At 42.2% G+C, this 26,965-nt stretch overlaps 1 protein-coding gene and 1 pseudogene across 1 annotated transcript in view; one reads left to right on the top strand and one right to left on the bottom strand.

Annotated features, from left to right (window-relative positions):
- The window catches only part of PLA2G4D (phospholipase A2 group IVD), a 40,821-nt gene extending 21,731 nt beyond the window's left edge, over positions 1–19,090 (bottom strand). Inside the window, exons 1-9 of the mRNA XM_084847323.1 lie at positions 18,991–19,090; positions 17,185–17,321; positions 16,825–16,956; positions 16,202–16,242; positions 9,774–9,816; positions 9,499–9,562; positions 3,835–3,971; positions 1,589–1,702; positions 193–230 (exon numbers count right to left, since the gene is read on the bottom strand). Coding sequence (XP_084703449.1) covers positions 193–230; positions 1,589–1,702; positions 3,835–3,971; positions 9,499–9,562; positions 9,774–9,816; positions 16,202–16,242; positions 16,825–16,956; positions 17,185–17,321; positions 18,991–19,090 — 806 coding nt within the window. The remainder of the gene's footprint in view (positions 1–192; positions 231–1,588; positions 1,703–3,834; positions 3,972–9,498; positions 9,563–9,773; positions 9,817–16,201; positions 16,243–16,824; positions 16,957–17,184; positions 17,322–18,990) is intronic.
- Positions 19,091–21,613: 2,523 nt separating this feature from the next.
- On the top strand, positions 21,614–22,339 carry LOC146357393 (hydroxymethylglutaryl-CoA lyase, mitochondrial pseudogene; annotated as a pseudogene).
- Positions 22,340–26,965: the final 4,626 nt, after the last annotated feature.

A 26,965-nucleotide genomic window follows, 5' to 3' on the forward strand; every position in this document is an offset into this window, starting at 1 on the left:
TGTCCTGGCATTGCCTATTGAGGAGACTTGTTCCCAAGAGTCTAAAAGTGAGCCATTACAGTCAGGCTGGGATCTAAATCCCTTAGCTAGCCAAATGAGTTGCAAAGAGGACACAACAGAAAAACAAGGGAAAGCCTGGGTTAGCCTATACATCTATTCAATAATGATTTCCCCAGAAAAATTATATGTTACCAATTCTTTGTGTTTAACTTCAGCTCCAGATTAGTATCCTGAAATGAAGAATTTAAATGTGTAAGTACTTAAGGTTGCATGCATAATTCACAGAATTCAACTTTCTTACAGTACATTTACATTAGAAGTTCTTACTGGGAAACTGGGAAAAATCCCTGTAGTTGTTTTTCATGGTTCTTGGTTTTGACAATTGCACCCCACATGATGAAACAGAGCAATAGCCATATGACAATAGCCATACTAAAAATTAACAGTGCTTTTTCTATTACTGTACCTCTGCATTATGGTGTACAGACACATTCATAAGAATGAAAGGAGTCCATGAGAATTATAGGGCATTTTTACTTCTTGTGATATTCCTTGTTGTTGTTTTTTAAAAAATGATACACGCTTATCCTAAGTTTGTATAACATATAATTACATCTTGTTAAGTTGTATTATATGGTTTTAGTTGTGACCTGCCCAGAAAGCCGTGGCTACCGGGCAGTATAAAAATGTAATAAATAAAATAAATTAACAATAACAATGAAGGTTGTACAAGTTATGTATATATTTATTTATTTTACAATATTTGCCTACCTCTTTTCAACCATAATTGTTCTTAAAGTGGCTCACAATAATCAAATCAGATTTATGACGGACAATATTGCCATTAAAATTACAGATCCCATGAAGTGTATCCAGGAACTGGACATTATATTTTCTGGATATTGTTATCCTACTGGTTCTACTAGTCTTAAAGAATTCCTGAAGCAAGAGAAACAAGCTTCTTCTTTAAGCTCTTTGCTCTGGAATACCAGGTACTGTCGATGGTGTCAAACATATCTGGACTGATGGTTCCTGGAACTGCATCCCCACAAAAACAAAGACTGGTACTGGGGAATGTGGGAAGATGTTCCTGAGAAATCTTGCCACAAACCAAAAGGTGTTCCTGCTACCACTACTGGTACTCTGGACAGGGGGAACCAAGGGCTTCCAGCTCTTAGAATCATAGAATAGTAGGGTTGGAAAGGGCCTATAAGACCATCGAGTCCAACCCGCTGCTCAATGCAGGAATGTCTTAAAACTCTCAGAGACAGTAGCCCTATTCAGTTGTTCAAAATCGTGTGATCATCATTGCATGGAGCGGGAGAGCAGGAGCATCCCACTGCCCTCGCACACACACACACCCCATTTCTCCATCAGGCCCAGTCGTCCCCCTACCATGCATGTATCTTAGGGACAAATGCATTATATTTCAGCTGTCACAACTAATCGTGCTGAAGCAAGCATAAAACCTTTTGGGATCCTTTGATCATTGTTGCTTGCCAACCTTTCAAGTTTGGTCTTAGTGTAAATAACTGGGGCAGTGAAATACTATATGTTAAGCCATCTATTCAAAGAGTGAAGCACATACCTTTGACACAGGAAGAACTACTTTCACCTCCTGTCCAGCAGAAAGTAATTTCAGAGGCATAGCCAAGGAAGCAGAACAATTCCGTTTGTCTTGCCCCCCATTACTTGAGCAGTGCTGGGGACAAGGGAGGAAGGAGACCCATGTTTTTACATAAACAAAGAATACTGTGCATAACGCTTGTTATTTTAAACATGTTAATCTTAAAATGTTGATATTATTAGATATCCCAGTCTAAGCCTGGGTAGATGGCTGTCTAAATAACTCTGGAGTTAAGACTTGCCATTTTTGCATATAACTTGTCAATGCACTGAAACACTAAAACTATACATATATTATCATTTGAATTTGCTTTTATCAAGATCAGGACAATACATGGGTAAACGTTTGGAGTGAAAGCATAAATGTAATTATTTGCCTTACCAACTCTAAACACCATTTCCCTCCTGTCTCTCTCACATCTGATTTCTTGGAGTTGGAAAGGAAAAGTCTGGATGTCAGACATTAAGGGCAGAATCCTATGCATGTTTAAACAGAAAAAGTTCCTACAAAGCCCAGCATGCCCCAACCAGCCATGCTGGTTTGGGGATGCTGGGAGTTATAGGACTTTTTACTGTCTAAGCATGCATAGGATTGTGCCCTAAGGGACTCAAATTAGGATTCTTGGAAGCCAGGCTCCAGTGCCTGGTGTCCTGCACCACGAAAGATAAAGCATTAGACTATTCTTCAGTCTAAGCAACTTCTTTTCCAAGTGAGAAGATCCTGCCAGATCAAGTTCCTGCTTCCCACTCTTCCTCTGGAACCTGGACCCTGCCTTGGACGATGCTGTGTCTGGCTCTTCTGTCGTTAGCTGTTGCCTATGGAATCTGACTGCTTGCCCTCCTTAGGCCATGCCACCTATCTTGGGCTCCCATCTAGATAATGGCTTGTACCCTTCTGGCCTTGGAGCTCTGGTTTTGCTAGCACTTGATATGCCAACCCCCAGCAAACTCTTACACAAATTATATTGAAATGTCTTGAAACTGCTTATTGTGTGAAATCTTTGACATGTGAAGGTTGTAGGGTAAAGCTTAATGAAGGCCAGTCAAGAAGTCAACCTGCTCGGACACTGAGGTTTTCAGAGCACATGCTCCTGGTGGTTCTGCATGGACCTATGGCCTGATTGGAGTCTACATGAAGAACAGCCCTCAGTGTGGTGGCCCCCTTTCTATGGAACTCCCTGCCTTTGGAGGTCAGGCAGGCACCAACAGTGTTATTTTCAGCACCTCCTGAAAACATATTTCTTCCAGGAAGCCTTCCTTGACTGACCAACCACAGTTTTTCTCGGTTCTCTGTTTTTAAAAATAGGCATTTTTAATATGGTGTTTTAAGTCTTTTATCTTTTATTGTTCACCACTCCAGAATCTGTTTAGATGTGGAGCAATATATGAAAATGCTGTAAATAAATAAATAAATAAATATCATGAGTACATAGTTGGTACCAGGATCTACTCTGAATTATCTTCTCCTGTGCCAGTGCAAAGGGACTGTAGGTTTTACTAACAATGAGGAATGTAACTTGCAGCAGAGGAGAAAGGGGTGGGGGACACAACAAGGTACTCTCTGGAGGTCTATCTCAGACATTTAAAGCCAGAAGGATGGAAAGAGTCCCAGCTGCTTATTGCAGCTACCTACTAGGCCTTTAAAACCAGGGAAAAGAGTGGAATCGCACATATCTAACAGAATGGCCTGGTTCAGATCAGATGTAACAGGAAATGACAAAAATATCGACTGAACCTCAGGTCAGATAACCCCCTCTCCCCTTCCCTCTTTCATGTGCAAGGGAAGTTTAAAGCTTCTTCTTGTGGTAGGGAACAAACCAAAGTTTCCCATGATGTCCAAATATCACAGTTACTCACAACAAGCCAGAATCAAACCATAGTTTCAGATTCTGGTTTGTTCTAATCAATCATGTTTTACCCAACCACTATTTTCTGTATTAAGTCATAACAGAAAACTGTGATTTGTTCAAAACTGAAAATGGAAGCTTTAAACATCCTCCCCTCGTGTGAGAAGGAGGAAGGAAGATATGTGGTACATGTGAGCCTGAGGCTCACTATGGAACATTCTCATAACAGGAAACCATGATTTCTTGAAAAGTCTGAACTAGTTTGTACCACTCTGAGTCAAGTACATTTTTCTACCTCTGCTTTAAGCCATATTGTTAGGTGTTAAGTTTGATACAATATTTCCAATGACAGTAAAATAACCTGCAGATGAGCATTTAATTCTGGTTCCCAATATGTTGGATAATGGAAGTGAAAGCATTCTCCCAATCCAGACTCCAAAGCACTTTTCCATGTATCTTCATATGATCCTTTCACTCTCAACTCAAGGTCATCTTCCTCTACAAAAAGAGACCCCCGCAAAAAAGATCACATTACCAACATCAGTGACTGCCAAAGCACTCTAGGGACCACACTTTACAGTATCCATCTAGATATAAAAAGAGTATCAAAACAAGCCAGTTCATAATTATTGTGTAGGCTGATAACTAGAAGGAAACAACATTCAGAATATTCATACTAGTGAGGAGATTGCTCTTCCAAACTCCAGTTTAATATTTAATAAACTGATTGCTCATGTTTTATTTGAAATTTAAGTACTACCAATAATTTCAAAATAGTGGTGGACTTTGCCAAGGGCTGGTTTAAGCAACAGGCTAACTATGCTATAGAGGAGGGACACAACTGAAGTATTAGCAATGTCAGTGTAACTGTGTGCCTATAGCAGGCCTCTCCTGCTCCTTCTGCTGACTTCTTTGAATTACACACAAAACTGGGAAAGGCTGACTTTCTTTGCTCATCTAAGTAGTATTTTTTTACATTTTATTGTTCAAAGTTGTTTCTTTGGTTTTTGTTTTTAAATTGCCTGGTTAGCTGCCCTGGAAATAGATATATTGAAGCGTAGGGTAAAAATATTGTATAAAACAAAATAAAATAAATATCTGAATGTGGGCAGATTAAGGAACAGAACATATAGAATCTATGTTATAGATCAAAATGTCCTTCAGTCCAACTCGGATTCTGCAATGAGTCATTTCTAATATGCTATCATAGTTTCTCTTGAGACTGCCATTGCTTTAGAATTTGTTGTTGTTCAGTCGTTCAGTCGTGTCCGACTCTTCGTGACCCCATGGACCATAGCACGCCAGGCCTTCCTGTCCTGCGCTCTCTCCCGGAGCGTGATTGCTTTAGAATGCACACACTTAAAATGAAGACCATTTAAGCACTCTATATGCATTTAGTCTTGATTAGTGATGGGTAAACTTACCCTGAGTGCATTTGTTATTCACTCAGAAAGTAATGAATTTGTCGACTTCCACTTGGAACCAATGTCGCTCTGGTAGCATCTCACGGGCGCTCCCGTGGGAACTTTCTCAAACACCTTTTTAAAAGGTGGAAAAACCTTTTCATTCCCCCCTGGAATTAAAAGGGGGCAAGGCAACATCTGGATAATATCTTGGAGAAAAGTACCCCCCTCAAGATTGTGTGGGGAGCTGGATTCCAGGATTATCTCTCCAGAGCTTTACCAATGCAAAAAGCTGTCCTGAGACTCCTATTTCATAGGAGAAAACAGGGCTGACGTGTTCCATAATAATATATGCTTTAAGAAATATCAACAACTTCTGAGGGATGATTTAAGAAATGTGAACAATATTTGAGAAAATCTGAGAACCTGCAAGATCTGTTTGAGAGAAACATGTCTGCGCCGAGGAGAAGAAAGGAGCCGGCATCAACTCCACCCGCACCCCCTGTGTCAAAAGTTTCGAGAACAGAAGATATAGGGGAATTATTTACTCTGATAAAGACTTTATCTTCGCAATTTACTTTATTTTCGCAAACCAGGTGAGGCAGTGGCTGTTCTGAATCAGTGCCTGGGCATGGTAATGGACTGGATGAGGGCCAATAAACTGAAACTCCATCCAGACAAGACGGAGGTACTGTTAGTGGGTGGTTCATCTGCCCAGCTAGGTGATATTCAACCTGTTCTGGAGGGGGGTGCACTCCCCCTAAAGGTTCACGTTTGTAGTTTGGGGGTGCTCTTGGATCCAGAACTGTCACTTGAGGCACAGGTGAACTCAGTGGCACGGAGCACTTTTTATCAGCTTAGGCTGGTATACCAACTACGCCCTTATCTGGACAGAGATAGCCCAGCTACAGTGATCCATGCTCTGATAACTTCTCGTCTGGATTACTGCAATGCATTATACATGCGGCTGCCTTTGAAAACGGTCCGGAAACTTCAGCTGGTCCAAACTAGGGCAGCAAGATTGTTAACAGGGACTGGCCTGCGAGCTCATATTACGCCAGTACTTTTCCAGCTGCACTGGCTGCCAGTCAATTTCCGGGCCCGATTCAAAGTGCTGGTGTTAACATTCAAAGCCCTTAACGGCTTGGGGCCAGGTTACCTGAAGGATCGCCTCCTCCCATATGTGCCTGCCCAGACCATCATCAGCGGCCCTTCTCCGTGAGCCCCTGCCAAAGGAAGTGAGGCGGGTGGCTACTAGGAGGAGGGCTGTTTCTGCTGTGGCACTGGAATGAGCTCCCTAGTGAGGTTCGCCTGGCACCTACATTGTATTCCTTTCGGCGCCAGGTGAAGACCTTTTTATTTTCCCAGGCATTTTAGCATTTTAGCTTTCTGAATTTTTAGTTTTGCTGTTTTAAATCTGTATTTTAAACTCCTACACTGCTGCTAGGTTTTATTGTGGTTGTATTGTTATATTGTGGTTTTAATGTTCTATATATTTTAAATTGTTTTATTGTGTGCTGTTTGGTTTTAATTTTTGTGAACCGCCCAGAGAGCTTCGGCTATTGGGCGGTATAGAAATGAAATTAAATAAATAAATAAATAAATTTACAGAGCAAGCCAAAAGATTGGATTTAATCCAAAATTCCATCACCACTTTGCAAGGAGCTGTAGATTTATTTATTTTATTTATTTATTAAATTTATTAATAGCCCATCTGGCTGGTCACCCAGCCACTCTGGGCGATGTACAAGCATACAATAAAACAGTTTAAAACAATAAAATTCTACAGTAAAAACATTTTCTAAAATACCCTAACCCACCCCAAATGCCTGCCTGAACAACCACGTTTTTAATGCATGGCAGAAGCTCATTAAAGAGGGGGCATGGCAGAGTTCCCTAGGGAGGCTGGAAGGGAGTTCCACAGAGTGGGGGCCACCACAGAAAAGGCCCTGTCCCTCGTCCCCACCAGTCTAGCTGCCCTGGCTGATGGGACAGAGAGAAGGCCATCCGAGGCTGATCTTGTTAAGTGGCCTGTCTGGTGTTGCTGGAGGCGCTCCTTAAGATAGGCTGGGCTGGAACCATATAGGGTTTTAAAGGTCAAAACCAACACCTTGAATTTGGCCTGGAAAACAACTGGTAACCAGTGCAACTCCTTCAGCACTGGAGTGATGTGATCTCGCCGGCCACTGTCTTTAATCAGGCGAGCCGCCGCGTTCTGTACCAGCTGCAGCTTCCGAACCGTCTTCAAGGGTAACCCCACATAGAGCACATTACAGTATTGGAGTTTCTGTATGTAGTACAGTATGTAGGCCAGGGGGTATTGGAGTTTAAATTTAATTCTTTAAAGGGGAGGGAGAGGGGGAGGGGAGGGGAAAGAATCTTCTTTTTTCTTCACTTTCTTTCTTCCTCCCTTTTCCTTTTTTTTTTCTTTTTCCTTCTCTTTTTGTTATTGTGGTGTCCTCATCAGAATATTGTATTGTTGGAAAATTGTAGTATTGATCAGGTTGTTGGTAATTTTGGTATTGTTTATTTCAATTATAAAGATAAAATAAATAAAAATATATTTTAAAAAAGTAATGAATTTGTCCAAAGGACAAGGGTTCTCCTTTAATACAAAATCTCATTCTGTATACATGGGTATTTTGCACATTTGCAATACTACGATACATCTTGGGAGCTGGAATCTCATAGTGCAGGCATGATGTCATGCCTGCACTATGAGAGTCAATCATTTTTCACAAGTCCACTAGTCCACAGAGGGGCTCACCTTTTGGGTAATAGAAAAACTGCATGGATCTAATAATAAATTGCTCCTCAGAAGAGAAATGTTTTGGGTTTTAAAGCTTGGTAGTGTTTCTCCCATAGGACTGAATGACGATGTTGATTATTTACCATCGCTGTAAATGTGATAATAATTCTTTAAGCTTTTTTCAGAATCAGGAAAGGCAGAGAGGAGCTTTTGCTTTCCTTATGTAACATCAATGTTTTAGGCCAGTGTAGCCAATTAAGGGCATTTTTTCCAAATGATTTAAGCTAGCTCACGGGACCTTTTCTGCTAATACGAACGGATGAGGTTTGTCTGCCTTAGTATACTGGCTACGAGATAAGGTGAGTTTGTGGGCGTTAAGCAAATAACGTCCCCTGAAAACTATGAGGTCATAGGTCACCACGTTATGCCACCCCTCCGGATTAGCTGTTTCCATGTGGCCTGCCTGCAGGATGATGTCACGCGCTATTCACTCTCCGTCACCAATCGCCAGTATGACGGCAGATGCCACAGGGTCCTCCTCGTCCTTTCGGAGTCAGAGCTGCAGCAGCGGCAGTACAACAGCGACAAGGAAAGCACCTAAGGAGGCTGCTTCAAGTAAGCTTGGGGGAGGTCTGGGGGGGTCTAGGGGGGGTCTAGGTTGACTGGAACTTTAGGGGAGGAATCTGTTTACTACTTTACTGCACATGTTCTGAAGCTTGTAATAATTCCAAATGTAACAGCGAATTGGTAATACAGCGATCCAGGATCACTACAAAGGTAAACATTATGAATGGATGAGTTTCAACCAACAAGCTGGCTAATTATGAGATTCGGCAGCATCGCTAGTCTTGTTGCTAGTGAGATTAATTATGAGATTCGGCAGCATCACTAGTCATCTCTTAATTATGAGATTCGGCATCAGTAGTCATCTCTTAATTATGAGATTCGGCAGCATCACTAGTCTTGATCTTATTATCCAAAATGGAATAGAATATAAAGTTGTTGCTTAATAAAACAAAACAGATAGAAAAGTAAGATTTTACCTATATCCATTTTCTTGATTCTCAGAAAAGAGAAAGGAATTGCCTTTCAACAAAAGTGCTAGTTGTTTAGGGATGTACGAAAGTCACTTACCTTTTCGAAGGGTGACATTCGCGGGGGGGGAGGCCGCTGGGCAGCCTGCAGGGACGCAAATGGTGGCTGCTGTAGCCACCGCCATTTGCGTCCCTGTATTTTGACATGATAGGCTACATAAATATTTACGTAGCCTATCATGGCAAAAAAAAAAACAGCGAACGCAAATGGCAGCAGCTACGGCAGCCACCATTTGCGTTCCTTTTTTTTTTTGGCAGTTATGGCAAAAGAGATGGGTGCAAAAGGTGGCCACTACACCATTTGCACCCCTCTCTTTTGCCATAATAGCCTTCGTAAATATTTACGTAGGCTATCACGACCAAAAAAAAAGGGAACGCAAATGGCAGCCGCCGTAGCCGCCGCCATTTGCGTTCCCTTTTTTTTGCCGTGATAGGCTACATAAATACTTACACAGCCTATCACAGCTTCCACAGGGACGCAAATGGTGTCCCTGCATTAGCCATGATAGGCTACATAAGTATTTACGTAGCCTATCACGGCTATAATGAAGAAGCGAATGGCGGCCGCCGACACGGACACCATTCGCAAAGCAGCGCGAACAGCAGCAGGTAGGTGTCCTGTTTAGTGTGCCTTTCGTGGGGTGGGGGGCAGGGGGGCTTCGTTCCACCATGGATTTCGGGGGGCCGAATGCACTGGCATTCGGCCTCACCGAGATCTGTGGCGGAATTCTCTGACATCCGTATAGTCGTTTGGGAGAAAAATTTCTGTGTGCACTTACCTTTTAAATATTTTACACTCTTCCCCTTGGCCACACAAACATTTAAACAGGAAACAGGACGGGACTGTGAGAAATGAACAACAGCACAAGTTATGAAGATTCAAAGTTACTGAAAGGATCAAGCATTCAGTAAGAGCGATATCTGAAGACAGTTCTGTGACGTTCTTATGTCAAAGGCTTCTACCCCACTGCTTTTCATTCCTTCCATCGCTAAATTATTATTTCTCAAAAAGCACTTTCAAAGGGAGACAAAAAATCAAAACTATAAATATTACCACAAGGATGTCATTTGTGATGAGGTTTTCAAGATGCTCCGAACTAGAAAGAGGAGGGAAAGGCACTTTTTTTTAATGGATAATTGCATTCAATACATCCATTTTAGCAACTAACTGTACCTTGTTACAAATTCAGTCAACACAGACCTGGCAGAGCAGGATTGGGAGAAGTACTGTGACTCACAAGCAAGAGAGAAAGGGAAGTCCACTCCCACCCCCACTCACTTCCAACGTGGAAGTTACAAACTATTGGTTCAGTACAGTTGAAGATAATAATTTGTGACACAAGTCTATGCATATTTATTCAGAAGTAAATCCCACTGTGTGCAATAGGCTTTAATCCCCAGTGTGTTTATGACTGAAGCTTTAAGTCCCTTTCATTTCAGTAGGAGAGACTTAATGTGGAACTCCCTCCCTAGGGAACTCCGCCATGCCCCCTCTTTAATGAGCTTCCGCCATGCACTAAAAATGTGGTTGTTCAGGCAGGCATTTGGGGTGGGTTAGGGTAATTTTAGAAATGTGATGTTTTTAATGTTGAATTTTATTGTTTTAAACTGTTTTTAATGTTGTACATCGCCCAGAGTGGCTGGGTGACCAGCCAGATGGGCGATTAATAAATTTAATAAATAAATAAATGTGCTAGATTTTCCCACTGACTTAAAAGTGCTTAATTGCAGCCAAATTGTACCTAGTGCTGTTGTGTTAAAGATGTAGTAGGGATGGCGGAGAATTCCACCACAGATTTCAGTGAGGCTGAATGCACTGGCATTCAGCCCCCCGAAACCCGTGGCGGAACGGCCTCCCACTCCCCGCCACCCCGCGGAATCCCCCTGGGACGAAGCTTACCTGGGGTGGATGCGGAGGCGGCAGCTTCGGCTCCGGCTAGTCTCTTGGCCGGCTGCTGCAGCCGCAAATGGCGGCCGTCGTAGCGGCCGCCGTTTGCATCCTTCCAGGCTGCCCTGATAGGCTATGTAAGTATTTATGTAGCCTATCATGGCAAAGAGCAGGGACACAAACGGTGGCAGCCTGGAAGGATGCAAATGGCGGCCGCTATGACGGCCATCATTTGCAGCCGCAGCAGCCCAGCTGTGGCTGGAACACCGGATGCGGCTGGCCCTGGCCAGCGGCTCCACAACCTGCCGCAGAGTGGAGCCGGCTGGGGAGGATTCTGGGGGGAGGGACGGAGTGCCTCCCCCCCCAGCGCGGATGCCCCGGCACGGAACCAGGTAAGTGTTTCATACATCCGTATGTACAAGTGAATATGTTCTTTGTGCATTGCTGCCCTCTGCTGGATATAATCAAACTTGCTTTGATTATAAACTTGCGTAAACTAATCTAATGTCATGACCAGCTGGACTGTTAGAAAGCATTTGTCTAACAATGACCTTAGGAAGTCTGGAACAGACTTCTACCATACTCATCATTGTAGTCAGTCACTTTGTTTAATATTGCTTAGCAAAAACTATTACGTTTTAATAAGCACTCGATATATGTATTCTTTGTAAAAATTACAATCATCATTCTATTGGAATTATTGCTACATAAAAATGAACAGAATTTAGAATTCTCCCAAAGAGATACAAGCCTACAGCAGTTGACTATAGGTGAAAGGTAATTAAGAGAAGAAGCAATTTTATAAATAGCGTGATTTACTGTGTACAATTAAACTCGTGCCTGGACAGGCAAAAGTTGATATCTTTTCTCATAATAGCCCAGGAGCTTTCAGCATCCCAAATGAACAAAGTGACAGGAGACGTAATTAGTGTTACCTTAAAGCTCCTGCTGACCCCTGCTTATGAAATTCACAACATGTCATAAGGACATCTATAAGTGTACTGTTTAAACCCATATCTTTTGATTTACTCCGCATTTCATATGTAAGAAAACCATAATACTTCCCCGTTATCAAGAACATAAGGAGAGCCCTGCTGGATCTGACCACGGGTCCATCTAGTCCAGCATTCTGTTCACACAGTGGCCAACCAGCTGTCGATCAGGAACCCACAAGCAGGGCATGAGTGCAACAGCACCCTCCGGCCAGGGATGTTGCTAGGTTCTTAAAAGATGCGGGGCACAAACCCATAACACAAATTTGTGCATATATATATATATATACACACATGAGTCTAAGTGCACATCTAATATATATATGTGTGTGTGTGCATGCAGTGTGCTTGCATGTGTGTATAGATTACATACATACATAAATGTGCACTGACCACCCCACTCCACTTCAACTCAGACCCCGATTCAGCATTTTGGAAAACATCCCACTTCTGCTTGGGCCAATTTGTAGTCGGACCACTTCAGCTCAGCACCAAACCTAAGTCGAGGTTTGGAAAAATGAGTCTTTATGCTTCCTGTTGACTACCATGGGAAATTAGAAAAAAAAAACTGTAACTTTTTTCTCTTGGTCAGAACTGGATGATCATTTCAGGCATAGTAGCCCCTTAGAAGGAGATTACACCTGCCCAATGTCAGGAAAAAAAATAGGTACAGGGTTTATATTTTGATTTTATTTTAAAGGGAACTGCCAATAACATTTTAATTCCTTGGAAGAATTGGATAAAAATTTCAAGATTCATTGCCCCATCAGAAGAGATCCTGTCTGCCAAATTTCAGAATGCTAGCCACAAGGGCTTTTGTGCAGCATTTTGAGGTCTCCAAAAGAGGACATACTTACCTCCCTATGTTCCTTGTGGACCATTGTTCTGAAAATTACAGACAGCCTACAGTTGTCCCTAAGTAAGAAGCCAGCAAAGTTTCAGAAGGATAGGTGCAGCAGTTCATGTGGAAGGGGAGTTCTCCAATTTAGGGGAGGGAGTGATTTGCTTTCCCTTCCATTCACCACTTCCCCAATGGTTTTTAGGTAAATTTGTATGAAAATGCACAGGTCATTAGTGGTGTCCCCCAGGCAAGAAACATGCAAAGTTTCTGAAGGGTATACATGCATGCTAATTTAGAATTCCTAGAATTTATTTACATTTCACCAATGTTAGCAGCAGGGGTGGGAAGATGCTATTGCACTCATGTCCTGCTTGTGGGTTTCCTATAGGCATCTGGTTGGCCACTGTATGAACAGAATGCTGGACTAGATGGACCTTGGTCTGATGCAGCACAGCTCTTCTTATGTTCTTAAATATAGAATGCCTCTGAGCATGTGCAGAATGTTTTTCTTTCACCACAGAGCACTTACATTCTCCCCCTACCAATTCTATTCCCCTCCATGCAACCATCCCTCCTCATCCTACGATCCTTCAGCAACTCTTCATAAAAATAGATGTCTTATTTTGTGCAACTCCTCTCTACCTCCTCCTTGTTATGCACAAGCTCTCATTGTATCTTCCTCCCCATAACTTCATTTGTGCTGATACTTCATCAGGATTCAGCCAATGAGTCTGTTTTCAAAACTATGGCTCATTTATGGAGAAACTCTGAGCATGTACTAGTGCCTTTTCCTTACCACTGAAGCTGGAGTTCATGCAAAAAAAAACCCAAACCCACAAATGACAAAACATGCATAGGACTGAGCTGAAAGGGTAGGCAATTCATTAGACGGAATTGAGTAGGCCCTGTATTAAGCTTGCAGTGCCATGCTCACGACTCAGGACTTATTTCTGAGTAAACATGCAGAACATCGAGGTGCAAACCTCCCTGCAAAAGGAGGGAGCTGTGCTGGAATCCTATGCACATTTTCCTGAGGGTAAGCCTCATTCAACATAATGGGGCTTCTGAGTAGGCATAGATAGGATTGCATAAATTAGCAATATATATATCTCTCCTCCACTTAAAAAAATAAACCAAAAACTCCTATTTCTTTTTTATTAAAGATTTCTGTTCATAGGAACACAGGAAGCTGCCTTATACTGAGTCAGACCCTGGGTCCATCTAGCGCAGTACTGTTGACACAGGCACAGCAGCTCTCCAGAGTTTCAGGCAGGATCCTTTCGTAGCCCTACCTGGAGGTGCTGGGGATCAAACCTGGTACCTTCTGCCTGCCAAGCATGCACTCTGCCACTGAGCTGCAGCCCTTCCTATTGCTGGATGATGGCAACTGACAAACAGAACAGCCCCAGATTTGTTTCTCTGTGACCATGTGAACCCACTTTTCTCAAAGACTTGAGTGAGGAGGAGGGGGAGAAAAGCCAATCCTCTTTGTCTGTTTGTATAAAGTCAAATACAGTTCAGTACTTCTCTTGCCCACCAAAGAGAATTCTCTTTAAGAATTCCCCAAGATATGGTCTGGGTGGAATAAAGGAGAGAGAGAGAGAGAGAGAGAGAGAGAGGGGAGGGGAGGGGAGGGGAGGGGAGGGAACAAGAAAAGAAGAATGGTGATTGGAAATGTGCGTGGGGTGGGGGGTAGAGAGACTTCCCTAAGCCAAGTGGCTCCTTTCAGAGAAGTAGTACTTCAGAGGAATTTAGGAGGCTGTGCAGGGTTTGCAAGAATTGCACGTACTTAAATGAACTTTATAAGGTGAGGTGGCTGAGGGGTTTTTCTAGCTTTTTAAAACTGTAGAACCTATTTGAAAGCCCCAGCAGTTTCTCAATCATGACACCACATAGTCCTAACCCTTCCTTTGGGATTATTTGAGTCCTACAGCTATTTAGGAGAAATTAAAATGGAGGAGGAGAAAGAAGTTTGTGGAGGCTGATTGGATCCTTTTCTGTACTGAAGCTACTAAACTTCCACAGAAGCCAAAGGTTCCAGTTTGGGGCAGTAAAATCAGATGCCATGTGAAATACCAGAATTTCACATGGAGCTCTTTCTTCCCTTCCTTCTCCCTCTTCAAAATTTCATTGAAGGCAAGCTCACAACAGTGGGCATTTGAGAGCAGAAAAGTAAGGGAGAGAGAGGTTTTTTGCATCTCAAAAAAAACCTACACCAGAGATTAGGGATAGTGGGATAGATTTGTTCAGGCAGGCATTTTGGGGTGGGTTAGGGTACTTTTAGAAATACAACCTTTTAATGTGGAATTTTATTGTTTTAAACTGTTGTATTATTGTACATCACCCCGAGCGGCTGGGTGACTGACCAGATGGGTGATTAAGAAATTTAATTAATAAATAAATACCACCTAATGGTCACCTTAAACACCTTCTGATTAGGATCTCTAATCCCTTGGGTGACTTGACAGTTTTTACTTTTCATTTTAGGCTTTGAGAAAAGGAAACGTCATGCATGGCTAGTGCAAAAGCCACTGGACCTAACTTTCTGAAATTTGGTAGGTTCCTTCAGTTCCATAGGGTCTGCTAGTTCCCCAAATTCCATAAATTTATGTGGAAGCACGAAAAAATTATAGCTCTTTACTTTGACAAGTTTTCTTGGAAAAAGCAAATTTTACCTATGGCTAGCACAAAAGCCACTAGACCTGCCTGAACGTTGGCAAGCTCAGTCACCTCCATAGGGGCTGCCAGGTTCCCAAATTCCATGCACATATGTGGAAGCACAAAAATATATATGTACATATATAGCTCTTTGCTTTGACACATTTTCTTGAAAATACCAAACTTTACCTGTGACTAGCACAAAAGTCACTGGACATAACTGCCTGAAATTTGGCAGGTTCCATTAGCTCCATGGGGGCTGCCAGGTTGCCAAATTCCACACACTTATGTGGAAGAACAAAGAAATTATAGCTCTTTGCTTTGACACATTTTTTTTAAAAAAGCCACTAGGCTTAACTGTCTGAAATTTGGCATATTCAATCAGCTCCAAGGGGGCTACCAAGCCTCCAAATTTCATGTATGTACCATACAAACTAAAAAAAGGTATAGCTGTTTTTGTTTTCCAATGCAAGTCAATGGGAAAATGTAAAAAAAATGGCAATTAGGGCAGCTCAAAAGATCCGGGGCACAGCTCGAAAGATCCAGGGCACAGCTCCTCTAACGATACCCCTGATCCCTCCCATGTTCCCCAGCAGCTGTTGTATATAGGCATACTGCCTCTGATACTGGAGACAGTACATAACCATCAGGATTAGTAGCCATTGATAGCCTTTTTCTCCAGGAATTTGTCTAACCCCCTTTTAAGGCCATCCAAATCGGTGGCCATCGCTACATCTTGTGGTAGTGAATTCCATAGTTTAACTATGCACAGTGTGAAGAAGTACTTCCTTTTATCTGTTCTGAATCTCCCACCAATCAGCTTCATGAGATGATCCCGAGCTCTAGAATTATGAGAGAGGGAGAAAAATGTCTCCCTATCCACTTGTTCCACACCATGCATAATTTTGTAGACCTCTATCATGTCTCCCCTTACCCTCCTTTTTTTCCAAGCTAAACAATCCCAGCTATTGTAACCTTCCCTCATACGGGAGATGGTCCAGCCCCTTGATCATTTTAGTTGCCCTGTTCTGCACTTTTTCCAGCTCTACATTATCCTTTTTTAGGTGTGGTGATCAGAACTGTACATTGTTATTGCTACTTACTTTTCCTTCACTCTGAATTCCACATCTAGTTCTTCCTTTCTCTAGGAAGAAAAGGATGACTGGAATAAGTAGAATAAAATATGCTAAACATTAAAAACAAAGTAAAGAAATATCATTTATAATTATTAAAAATAAATAATAAGAACAAGTGGGCCTACACTGCTGAGTGCTTCTGTTCAGAATTCCTGTCAGCCAGCCATTTTCAAAGATACTCCATTCTTTTGCTCCCTCCCCACCACCACCATCACCCCAACAGTGAGTTCTCATTCCATGCCCAGTGAGCATGCTCCGTTCTCACTGAGTCCTTGGGGGGGTCTAAAGCGTTTTTTGTACTATAGGCCTGTTTATGTTTCCCTCTTCAATGTGGTTGGTGTAGCTTTGGCTACCGAAGGATCCACACTTAGAGAATGGGTTCATTTTATAGCGTATTAGATATAAATTGAAAAAATACAGTTAAATGTTATCCTGGGTCTCTTCATACATAATATGACACAATTTTCTCCCTACACCTCTATTACATTTCTGTAGTAAAATCCTCATTTGTGAAGCACACACACACACACACACATCCTCTTCCACTGAAATATGAAGCAAAGATGTGAGCAAGATGTTCTACTCTGTACCTTCGAATTCAGAATAAAGGTTACATGGAAAGTCTCTCCAGGCCTGAGTTCGGCAACATCAAAGAAAACAGTAAAGAGAAGGTCATCTTTGGTGAGTGGGTCTTCATCAAACATCCTCAATTCCAGAATGTTCTGAAAATAAGAAAGTTTCTCAAAAATAAACAAACCCTGTGCATAGTTTAAAACCTTGAATTCATCTTAATAGACACCCATTGATTTTTTTGAAGAAGGTATAGTAGATAAAAAGTTGGTAATGTATTCATTTCCACAAACAATGTTGGTCCAGAATCCATCGTCCCCAATTGTCCTGGAAATTCTGAATTCACTGAGACTTGAAGACTAGTGATACTGTTTCCTTACCTTCACTTGGCTCTGTATCATGAAATAGAAGGTTTCATTCCACACAGGTGCACTGGAGTTCAAGATGGTTTGAGTCCTTGCTTCCTCCTTTGAAGCTGTTGGCAGCCACAGTGTTACATAGCAATCAGCTCCACTCACTACATCAGAGAAGAAAACTTTCTTAACGCAAGTCTAAACCAAGTACTAAAATCACAACATTGGAAAAAATCTCAAGGGATCATCTTCTTAGGGTGCAATCCTATGCATGTTTAGACAGAAAAAAGTCTTACAACTCTCAGCATTCTCCAGCCAGTCATGCTGGCTGGGGCATCCTGGGAGTTGTAGGACTCATTTCTGTCTAAACATGCATAGGATTGCACTGTTAATCTACTAAACTTGGGACTTGACAGATAAAGAGGTTAGATGGAATTAGTGCTACTCTCTCCAGTGGCAAAGACTCTATTTACTGTTCTACCATAAAGGTCATCATTCACTTCTACGGGGAAAAGTAAACCTCTGGACTTGTGACATCTTTGGATAAAGGCAAAGACCTGTCCTTCACACAGATACTTGCACACGCACACACACGCACACACACAATGACTGTCCTGGCTGCCACAGACAAGGGTCTAGTGGCAGAGGATGGTACACTGCAGCTCTATGTTCTCTCCAATATACAGGCCCTCCCACTAGGGATAGGGGAAACATTTGTTCAGTTTGCATTTTCATGCAAATTTACCTAATTTCCGTGAACCAAAACTCAGTTATCCTTCGAAGTTCGCACTTCTCCAAATTTTGCATTGGGGCTCTCCAATAAACAAAATGCATAGCAAAATAATGTTTTAGGGGAAATGTGCACACACACACACACACACACACACTACTTATTACAACAGCAGGCAATTTGCAGATCACATATAAATAGCTGCTTCTTAGGACCATTCCCCATATTTCCCATAGTGGAACATAGGAAACTGCCTTACACCAAGTCAGAGTTTTGTTCCGTCTAGCTCAGTAGCATCGACTCTGACTGGCAGCTGCTCTCCACAGCTTAGGCAGAGGTCTTTTCCATCACGTGCTACCTGATCTTCCTAACTGGGTATGCCAGGGATTGAACCTGGGACCTTCTGCACAGAAATATGTCCTCTACTACTGAGCTATGGTCTCTCCCTACTGCTATAGTCCTGCTTTTCACATAGATGGCCTGAAGAATTCATAAGTAGATTTTAGATGTTGACCAGCCTTCACTTACATAAGATTATACCTAAATAATAACCACCTACCAGACAAGGAAGCAAAGTGTGTGTGCGTGTGTGTGTGTTTGCATGTGTGTATGTATCTATCTAAGAGATTTTTCTCTTGACTTCAAAGAAGTGTGCATGTGATCAGCTTGCAATCAGTGAACAAAGATATAGTAAGCAAAGATGGATTATTGGCAGAAAAACAGCCAGGTGGGGAAAGGTTAAGCATCCTTTTCCCCACTCTCCTCCTCTCTTGTCCCTCATCGCATTTCTCCACTTCAGCTTTCAGCTTCCTGGGGCTTCTTTGGTTCAAAACAAAAATATTTGGGGGAAATACATGTGGATTTGTATCCCATCCAGGTGGGTCCCAAGAGTCTTTATGGATATAGATTAGTAGGACTCTGGTCCTTTCCTGAACCTGCCAAACTGCTTCAGGTTTGCCACACACTGATTAAAATCTGAATTTAGAGATCCGTTCTTACCATCTTTTGAAATATTTCCTGTTTTTGTTTTTCTGGTTATCACTACTTCTAATTTTAATGGAAGGGAGACACTGAAAAAAATCTGTAAGCAGTATAGTACTCACATAGGTCACCTACGGTGATATTTCTAGCTTGCACGATTTTCACAGTGAGCAGAGAGGTCGGAAAGGCTTGAATCTGCAAAGCAAAGGCATGACATGACATGATTTCACATGAAGTCACAGGACTGGATTGAACTACACACTCAACATGACAACAGCACAAGGGAACAGAACAGATCATCTGAGATACATGGAATTACAAGACTGGGACATATCTGAGGGTCAGTCCAAACCTGAACACTGAAGCAAATTCCTTCATGCTTAATGTTGAAAAGCAGGTTAGGCCTTAACTGTCCTCAGACATTTGGGAACCCTCAATGCATGGAGCGGGGAGGGAGATAGTATTGGCTGATCTCACTTTTGATCTTCTATTGATCTGAAGTTCTCAGTAAAGCTCCCCATTTTCTAGGTGATTTTAATAAAGGTACACAGGTACAGTCTAGTTCCCATCTACACTAAAGGGGGGGGTAAAATCTGACAGGTAGAAGAAATCACAATGTAGAATGGATTTTATAAGCTTAAACTGTAATGTGAATGGGATGTTGGAACTGTTTTTTGCACACAGGTAAAGCATAGAGGAATCTGTGAATATTCTGTCTCGTGGGCCAGATCTACACCTCATGTCATACCAATACGATCCCATCATGGTGACGATATATCCCTCTTGCACAATTATACCTGGTAGCACACACAACAATATCTGTTGCGGTATTTTGGATAATATGGAATAAAAAGCAGGAAATAATGCTATACAGAATGCATAATGTGCCCCAACAATTGTCAGTGCACTTTAATGCCAATAAAAAGCACTAGTGTACGTAGATCTAGCCCATCTTTCTCATTTTACTTGCACATCATTCTCCCTTGCCACTGTGTTTGTAGAGTTCCATCTGGAAAGAAGACCCATCAGAGTTTTGGAAAACTTCAAACTGTCCTAGCTGCTACTAGGCAAAAATGCAAATGAAAGAAACAAATGAGGAATGAATGACAGCAAATGCACAGATGCTCGTTCAGTACTCATTCATTTCTATTGCATTTACTAGTAGGTGTGAAGGAACAGAACTGTCCTCCATTTTTTAATTTAGTTTGGTTTAAGGATATTATGGAGTTAAATTTTGTGTCTGTGCTGTTCAATTCATAGAATCATAGAATCATAGGGTTGGAAGGGGCCTACAAGACCATCGAGTCCAACCCCCTGCTCCATGCAGGAAGCCAAATTCCCAGGTGGTCTCCCATCCAAGTACTCAGCCAAAAAGTTAATAGTTTAGAGTTCAAAAGTTTCATTTGAATGTAGAGACCAGAGAGTTGTTCTCATTAGAAAGTGAAATTACAAACTTCAACAGAAGGTCAGAGGAAGAGAGGGCAAAGGTTTTAACGCAGGAAACAGAAACTTAGTTTGCAGAATTTAACAGAAAACTACTATCCTGGTTGACTGGAGTTGGGGAGAGAAAAAAAAAATGTTAGAAGATAAAAGGCATAGGGGCAGAGAAGGATGGAAAGAAGGTCAGACTCCTAGAGAAAATAAAGGGTCAGAGCTGCTGGAACTAGAGAACTGATTAAGGGAGCTGGACCAATGATAGTAAGATATTCCTTGGATAACAGGCCTGGATAAAATGGGGACGCAGATTTGGCTAGTTGGATGCAGTTATCCCTGGTTGCTTTTATTACCCTATTGCTCATGTGGATTTTTGTGTGTGGGGGGGGTGTCCATTCAAATTTTAAAACTTTTTTCCTATTGACATTTTCCTTCAGTAAAAAATTAAACTTTATTTTTGAAATGTTGTGGTCTTTTCTGGTTACCAACCCCACATCTAACAGTCAACTGACACACTACTTAAAGTAGATACCTGAGTCCCAGAGAGTTTTAAAGCAGGTTTGGTGGCAGTCAGAGAAATAAAGATTTCCAACTGGTGGCAGCAAAAAAGGACACAGGAAGGGAAGGATTAAAAGGATTATGGGCACACTATTTTCCTTGTTTTCACTTCCATTTACGGAACAAGGTGTTGCCAGTTTATGACAGTAGTATATGAAACATAGGTCATAAAACAAACTGAAATTGTTCAAGCAAGAGTCACTTGCCATCATGTAAGTATCTCTGCTTCCAGAAGCAGGTGTTTTGCAATTACAGCAAAGGGCAAAATACTATGAAGAGTTCATTTTGGGGACACTGATTTTGATCAAGGTAGATTTCAAGAAAAGAAAAAGCATTCTGTAGATCTGCTAGAAAATAGTTTGGAATTCTCTATAGTATGAGCCAGAGCCAATTGTCTGGCCTGTGAGAACATCCCTTCTTGATCTTAAATGTGGTAATAATAATTGGCATGAGTCCGATTTGGCATGCCAGTCCTACAAGGGAATATTTTCTTAGCAATTTAACATCATTTCAGTTTGTTGCCTTTTGTGGTTCTGCATTGTAACATAGTATATTATAATGCATAACATATTATATGTGATATCAATATACTGTACTGAAGCTGAAAATATATATATAACATATAATTTGCCAGATGTAACTTTCTTAAAGAAAAAATGCTCTGAGTGGAAGAAAGAAACCCTTCAAATCTTCAGTGTGGTTCTACTATTAGATTAGTATTTATTGCACAATACAATTCACTACACAAGCAGCATGAGCCAAGAGGTGCTAATCTTTGGGAGAGCATCAGAACTTTTCACAAAGAAGAACATCAGCTCTTCCATAGAGGAGAGTCTGCAGACATTCAGAAATGCACTAAACACAGCAAAAGAAGCGACCACACTGGTCTGAGCATTTATCTCCCACATCCTTGGCTGATGTTATGAAGGGAAGATGGTTCCCACTGAAGTGGCAGAAGTATCAAAGACAATGTATGCAATGGAATGCTGTGAGATTTCTTTGCCAATATCATTGTGTTGGGAACTTCTGGCAATACCATTGGTGTCGGGATCTCGGGCAACATGAAGGAACATAAGAAGAGCTATGCCAAATCAGACCCAAGGCCTATCTAGTCCAGCATTCTGCTCACACAGTGGCCAACCAGATGCCTGTGGGAATCTGTGGGAAGGAGATGCTCCCTGCTGTCATGAAAGAAGTGCCTGTCAAAGCTCTGGGTGTTCCTTGCCACAATACTTACAGGCAGGCTTTCACCAACATGCTGGTAGCAATTCAGATGTGTGTGAATGTGACTGATTCCCCAGTTGCTTGCTCCAGAGGCTGTCCCTATTGCAATAAGCAACTGGGAATGTTGCAATGGAAGAGATTATGTACATTCTCTATGGTCTTAGCACTCATACTGGGTTTGAATACCATCTGGACATCATTTTGAACTGGGCTGCTCTTAGAATTAAACATATTGGGTTGGTCCAGATTTTTTAAAAACAAATATATAATTTTGCTTTTGCTTTGTACTTGTTATGAAATCTAGATTACTTCATTGTAATATGAAATTTATACTATGTTTATTGAATTGAGCAGGGACTGTCTCGTCTTTATTCATCCTGTGTAAGCTTCTCTGGGAGCCTTTTCAAGATCAAAGAGTTGGATAAAAATGCTTTAAATAAATTAAAACAGGCTCAATAAATTTTAAAAACCCATGGCTCATGTGAGAATAATTCAGTGCACCAAGGCAATGTTACGGTTGTAGACCAAGGAACTACAGCAGATTTGGGCAACCTTTTCTCTGTTGAGGGCTGCGTTCCCTTGGGGTATTCAGTTACTTCCCCATGCCAGTGGTGGGTGGGGCCATCCCTTTTCCTTCTCTTTCTTTCACCCCCTTTTCTGTCTTTATTTATTTATTACATTTCTATACTGCCCAATAGCTGAAGCTATTGTCTCTCAGCCAGTCAGCTCCCTTTCTCTCTTTCTTCCTCCCTCCCCAGCGGGCCACGGGTGAAGGAACAAAAGTCCAAACTTACTTGCAGAGGTCTTTTGAAATTTGGCGAAGGGGCACATGATATTATTAGGCTGAGTGACGTATGGTGACCTAGAGCTGCAGGTTGCCCACCACTGATCAAAATCCTATGTGATGGCTTTCTGCCACCCCTGTTGTTCTCAAGAACTTCACAAGCAAACTATTTATTAAATACCTCTTCATTAGAACACTTAAGGCACAATCCTATGCATGTTTGGACAGAAAAAAGTCCTACCACTCCCAGCATTCCCCAGCCAGCCTTCCCAGCCTAGTGCCCTCCAGTTGTTTTGGACTACAACTTTCATAATTTCTGACCATGCTGGCTGGGGCTGATAGCAGTAAAAGTCCAAAACATCTGGAGGGCACCAGATTGTGGAAGGTTGATGTAGGTTGTCAGGCTAAATGTTTTAGATATGTGCATTTCTGAGTGTTGCAGCACATCATGTCTGACCACCTCTACCTCTCTGACCCTTCTGTGACTAGATCAGGTAGGGCAACCCCTTTGTTAGAAGAGCAAGCAGGAACTGGACCTATATAACTAAAGGGAATTCATACACAGACACACATGCTCTTGGCTTTTGTACTTATAGTACTTGCTAATATTGTTCAGCTTGCAATTTCTAGCACCAGAGCTCCAAGTTATTTCCCAACAGAAAACACATAGCTGGAATAAACAAGCTTCCTTCAATCAAACCTGGTTTCCATTTCCTCATTTCCCTATGGAGGGACGTGGCACACAACGTACCTCCCCACACCAGCGAGCAGCAATCAAGGGCGAGGGGCCGCTGGAGACGTCAGTGCAGACATGGGATCCAAAAAGGAGGAGCTGATTCTATCATCTCCTCTGTGGGGCTCCTTCTCTTTCAGTTGCTGCTCAGCAGTGAGGGGAGAGGTTCAAAGGAGAGATGAAGAGGTGGTCTTTTATAGGTGTATTCTCCAGATTGCAATCGGCAACCTAATACTGCCAGAGATTGCTCTACCTGCGTCTTCTAACTTCTTCACATGCTAACATTACTGTGGAGCCCCTCAAGTGAAGTGGTCATAGAATCATAGAATAGTAGGGTTGGAAGGGGCCTATAAGACCATCGAGTCCAACCCCCTGCTCAATGCAGGAATCCAAGTCAAAGCATCCCTGACAGGTGGCTGTCCAGCCTCATCTTGAATGCCTCCAGTGTGGGAGAGCCCACTACTTCCCTTAGTAGTGGGCTCTCCCACATGACCCAGCAGTGTCTGGCATACTTAGAACTGCTGTACACACACAAACACACATGAACTCACAGTATACCCCAACATTCATCCTTTCATTTGACCCTGCGGTGATATGACTAGACATTCACATAAAATAACAATTGATTGGATAGTTATGTTCTTAGATTTACCTCCTGACAACTGGTGGTTGGCTTCTCAGACATCTTGTGGTCTCAGCCTCATGCAGTCAGATGAGCAAAAATGTCAGGTTGTTGTGCTTGAGGGAAATGGCTGAATCCTGGTTCTGGCTGCCTCTAAAGTGACAGAACTTGGAAATAGCTGTAATATAAACAGAAACAACCCCACCCTCGAGATGATTTTTTAAAAAGACTTTGAAAGAGTGCTTCATTCACATATAAATAGAAGGGCTTAGATTGTTATTTTTAACAGGTTTGCACTGTGTTTATATGGTGTGGCCAACTGAATTATGTACATTACTAGCACACAAAATTCCAGAGTTCCTATCCTGGTACTGATTCATTACCAAATGTGATCTCAGCACTTCTGGAGATGGTAACCCAACACATGTCAAAACCGTTGTTCTTATTAAATCATGTAATGCCCACACTTAAGTTATTTGTGCAGCAACCACTCCCCTGCATAGGGAAACTGAGGACACATTACTGCCAAATGTTTTGGGGGGAAGTATTTGGGAAGAGAGTGGCATTGAGAGACATGGGGGACAATCATATTGCTGCTCAGGTCCCCTTTAAACAATGTTAGGTACTCTGGAGCTGAGTAGCAGTGAGCTACCTTAGACTTGTCCTTCCCATTCCCCCCCCCCCCGCAATATATTGCTGAATAACAAGTCTTCTGTGGAGCTGTACATCCTGTGAACTACCCTTTGAAATTTCTCCATACAGCGATCCACACTTATGTATTATTGTGTATCCACATCAGCCTTTCTTCTCAATAGCTTTGCTGGATCAAATGGGAGAGGTCCTGTTGGGAAACTGAGAGATGGGCAAACATAGGGGGCTGTGTTTGGGGAATTTGTAACTGCTGGCCTTGGAGAAAGTCCCAAAACTATTCCTGCCCCAAAGAATTCCAGTGGAAGAAACAATCGGAAGGCTGCTTTGGATGCCATTGCAATAGCTGCCAGCAGACGAATCCCTTCTCCCATCCCATAGCTATTTGCATGATTAAAACCTCCTAACACGAACTAGATTTGCGTGCTGTCAATTTTATACTGGATTCGAAAGGTTTTAGCCCACCTCTCTGATCTATTCAAATTTGCTGGAACCTACAGATACCCTGGAGAAGATGCTGATGCTAGGGAAAGTGGAAGGCAAAAGGAAGAGGGGCCGACCAAGGGCAAGGTGGATGGATGATATTCTGGAGGTGACGGACTCGACCTGGGGGGAGCTGGGGGTGGCAACGGCCAGCAGGAAGCTCTGACGTGGGCTGGTCCATGAAGTCACGAAGACTCGGAAGCAACTGACCGAATAAACAACAACAACACGGCAAATTCAGTATCATTCAAGGAACTGCTTGTCCTGGGTTTCATGTGTCCAAGCCCAATGCCACTGCTCCACACCGATCCACATATGCCATGTCCCCAATCCAGCTCTAGCCACACTTGGCTGTGTGCAACTAGTGGCTGAGGAAGGAGGTATACACCCCTAGCCACTTCAGATGCTTCCTCAGCCTCCGTTGAAACAACAATGTCCTTTTACATCTTCTTCATCTGCATATATGTATCTACCTTGCTGAGCTGGAATGCCTGTGTTTCAGTAGTTTGTGTCTTTGCCAAGGCTACAAATGGAATAATTTTAGCAGAGACTGTATTAGTTTTAGACTCTAGCTTCACTAAAGGTGGCCTTACACATACATTTTGGGCTAATTTCCTCTTCACATTGGTACTGTATACCTCACAGAGAGAAACACTTGCAAAAAGGGAACGCTTTCCCCATTTTGAGTAGCAACCCATGGCAAGTTAGCACCACTGCGATAAAATGGATACGTGGTTTGTTTTTTTTAATGAAGAAAGGTCTTCCCTTTGTTGCCATGTGTACTCATTCACATGTACATGTGCACTTGTGTGCATACACAGATAACAGTGAACATGGGTCCTTTACCAAAAAAGTGGTGCACACATTGCAGATATATGCACTATGCTTCAACAATGTAGAGAATAGTTACTTCCAAACTGTGGAAACTAGCTAAATAATAATAATAATAATAAAATCCAAATATATAGAATTTATTTTTACAGAGTTTGCTCTTAACACACATAAACATGCACACCTGTAACAAAAGAGAAAAATGGCTTGGTTAGTTTACCAACCCCCTAGCTAGCACATGGACCAGTATGCTATTGCTTAGAAGCCTGATATGAAAATAGAGAAAAATTGAAATTGGGGAAATTAGCATTTGCCAAATAAGGAGTAGAAGGAGGCACTATGAAATAACAAAGCAGGAGATTAGGAGGCTATGCGACAAGGGGAGCTCCAGTGCTGGTGATGCTAGTGGGTCGCAGGGACAGAAATTGATAAATTTAGGAGGAAAGGAAAAGGAACAGAGCATAAGTGATTGTAATTACCCGGCTTCAATGTAAGGGAATCCAAAGGACTTGGCTATAGAAAAATGCTATGGGCACAGACTACCTTCAGGTTTCTCAGCACTCTTGAGTACCATGTTGTGCAGAAATGGTGTAGTATATACCAAAGGTGGGTCTGGCACAACCAGTACTCACAGCAAGGATGGGGAAACCAAATGGAGCCTTAGCCAATTAGGGTACAAAGGACTTGATGGGTCAGAGGCTGGACCAGGAGAGGTCAAAACAAAGAAACCAATCATTGGCTCCAGGGAATGAAAAGAAAGTTTGGGGGGATTCCTGGTGA

This window comes from Heloderma suspectum, chromosome 1 (assembly GCF_057233095.1).
Source record: "Heloderma suspectum isolate Gila_16-S chromosome 1, 16-S_ref, whole genome shotgun sequence".
NCBI classification, from domain to species: Eukaryota; Metazoa; Chordata; class Lepidosauria; order Squamata; family Helodermatidae; genus Heloderma; species Heloderma suspectum.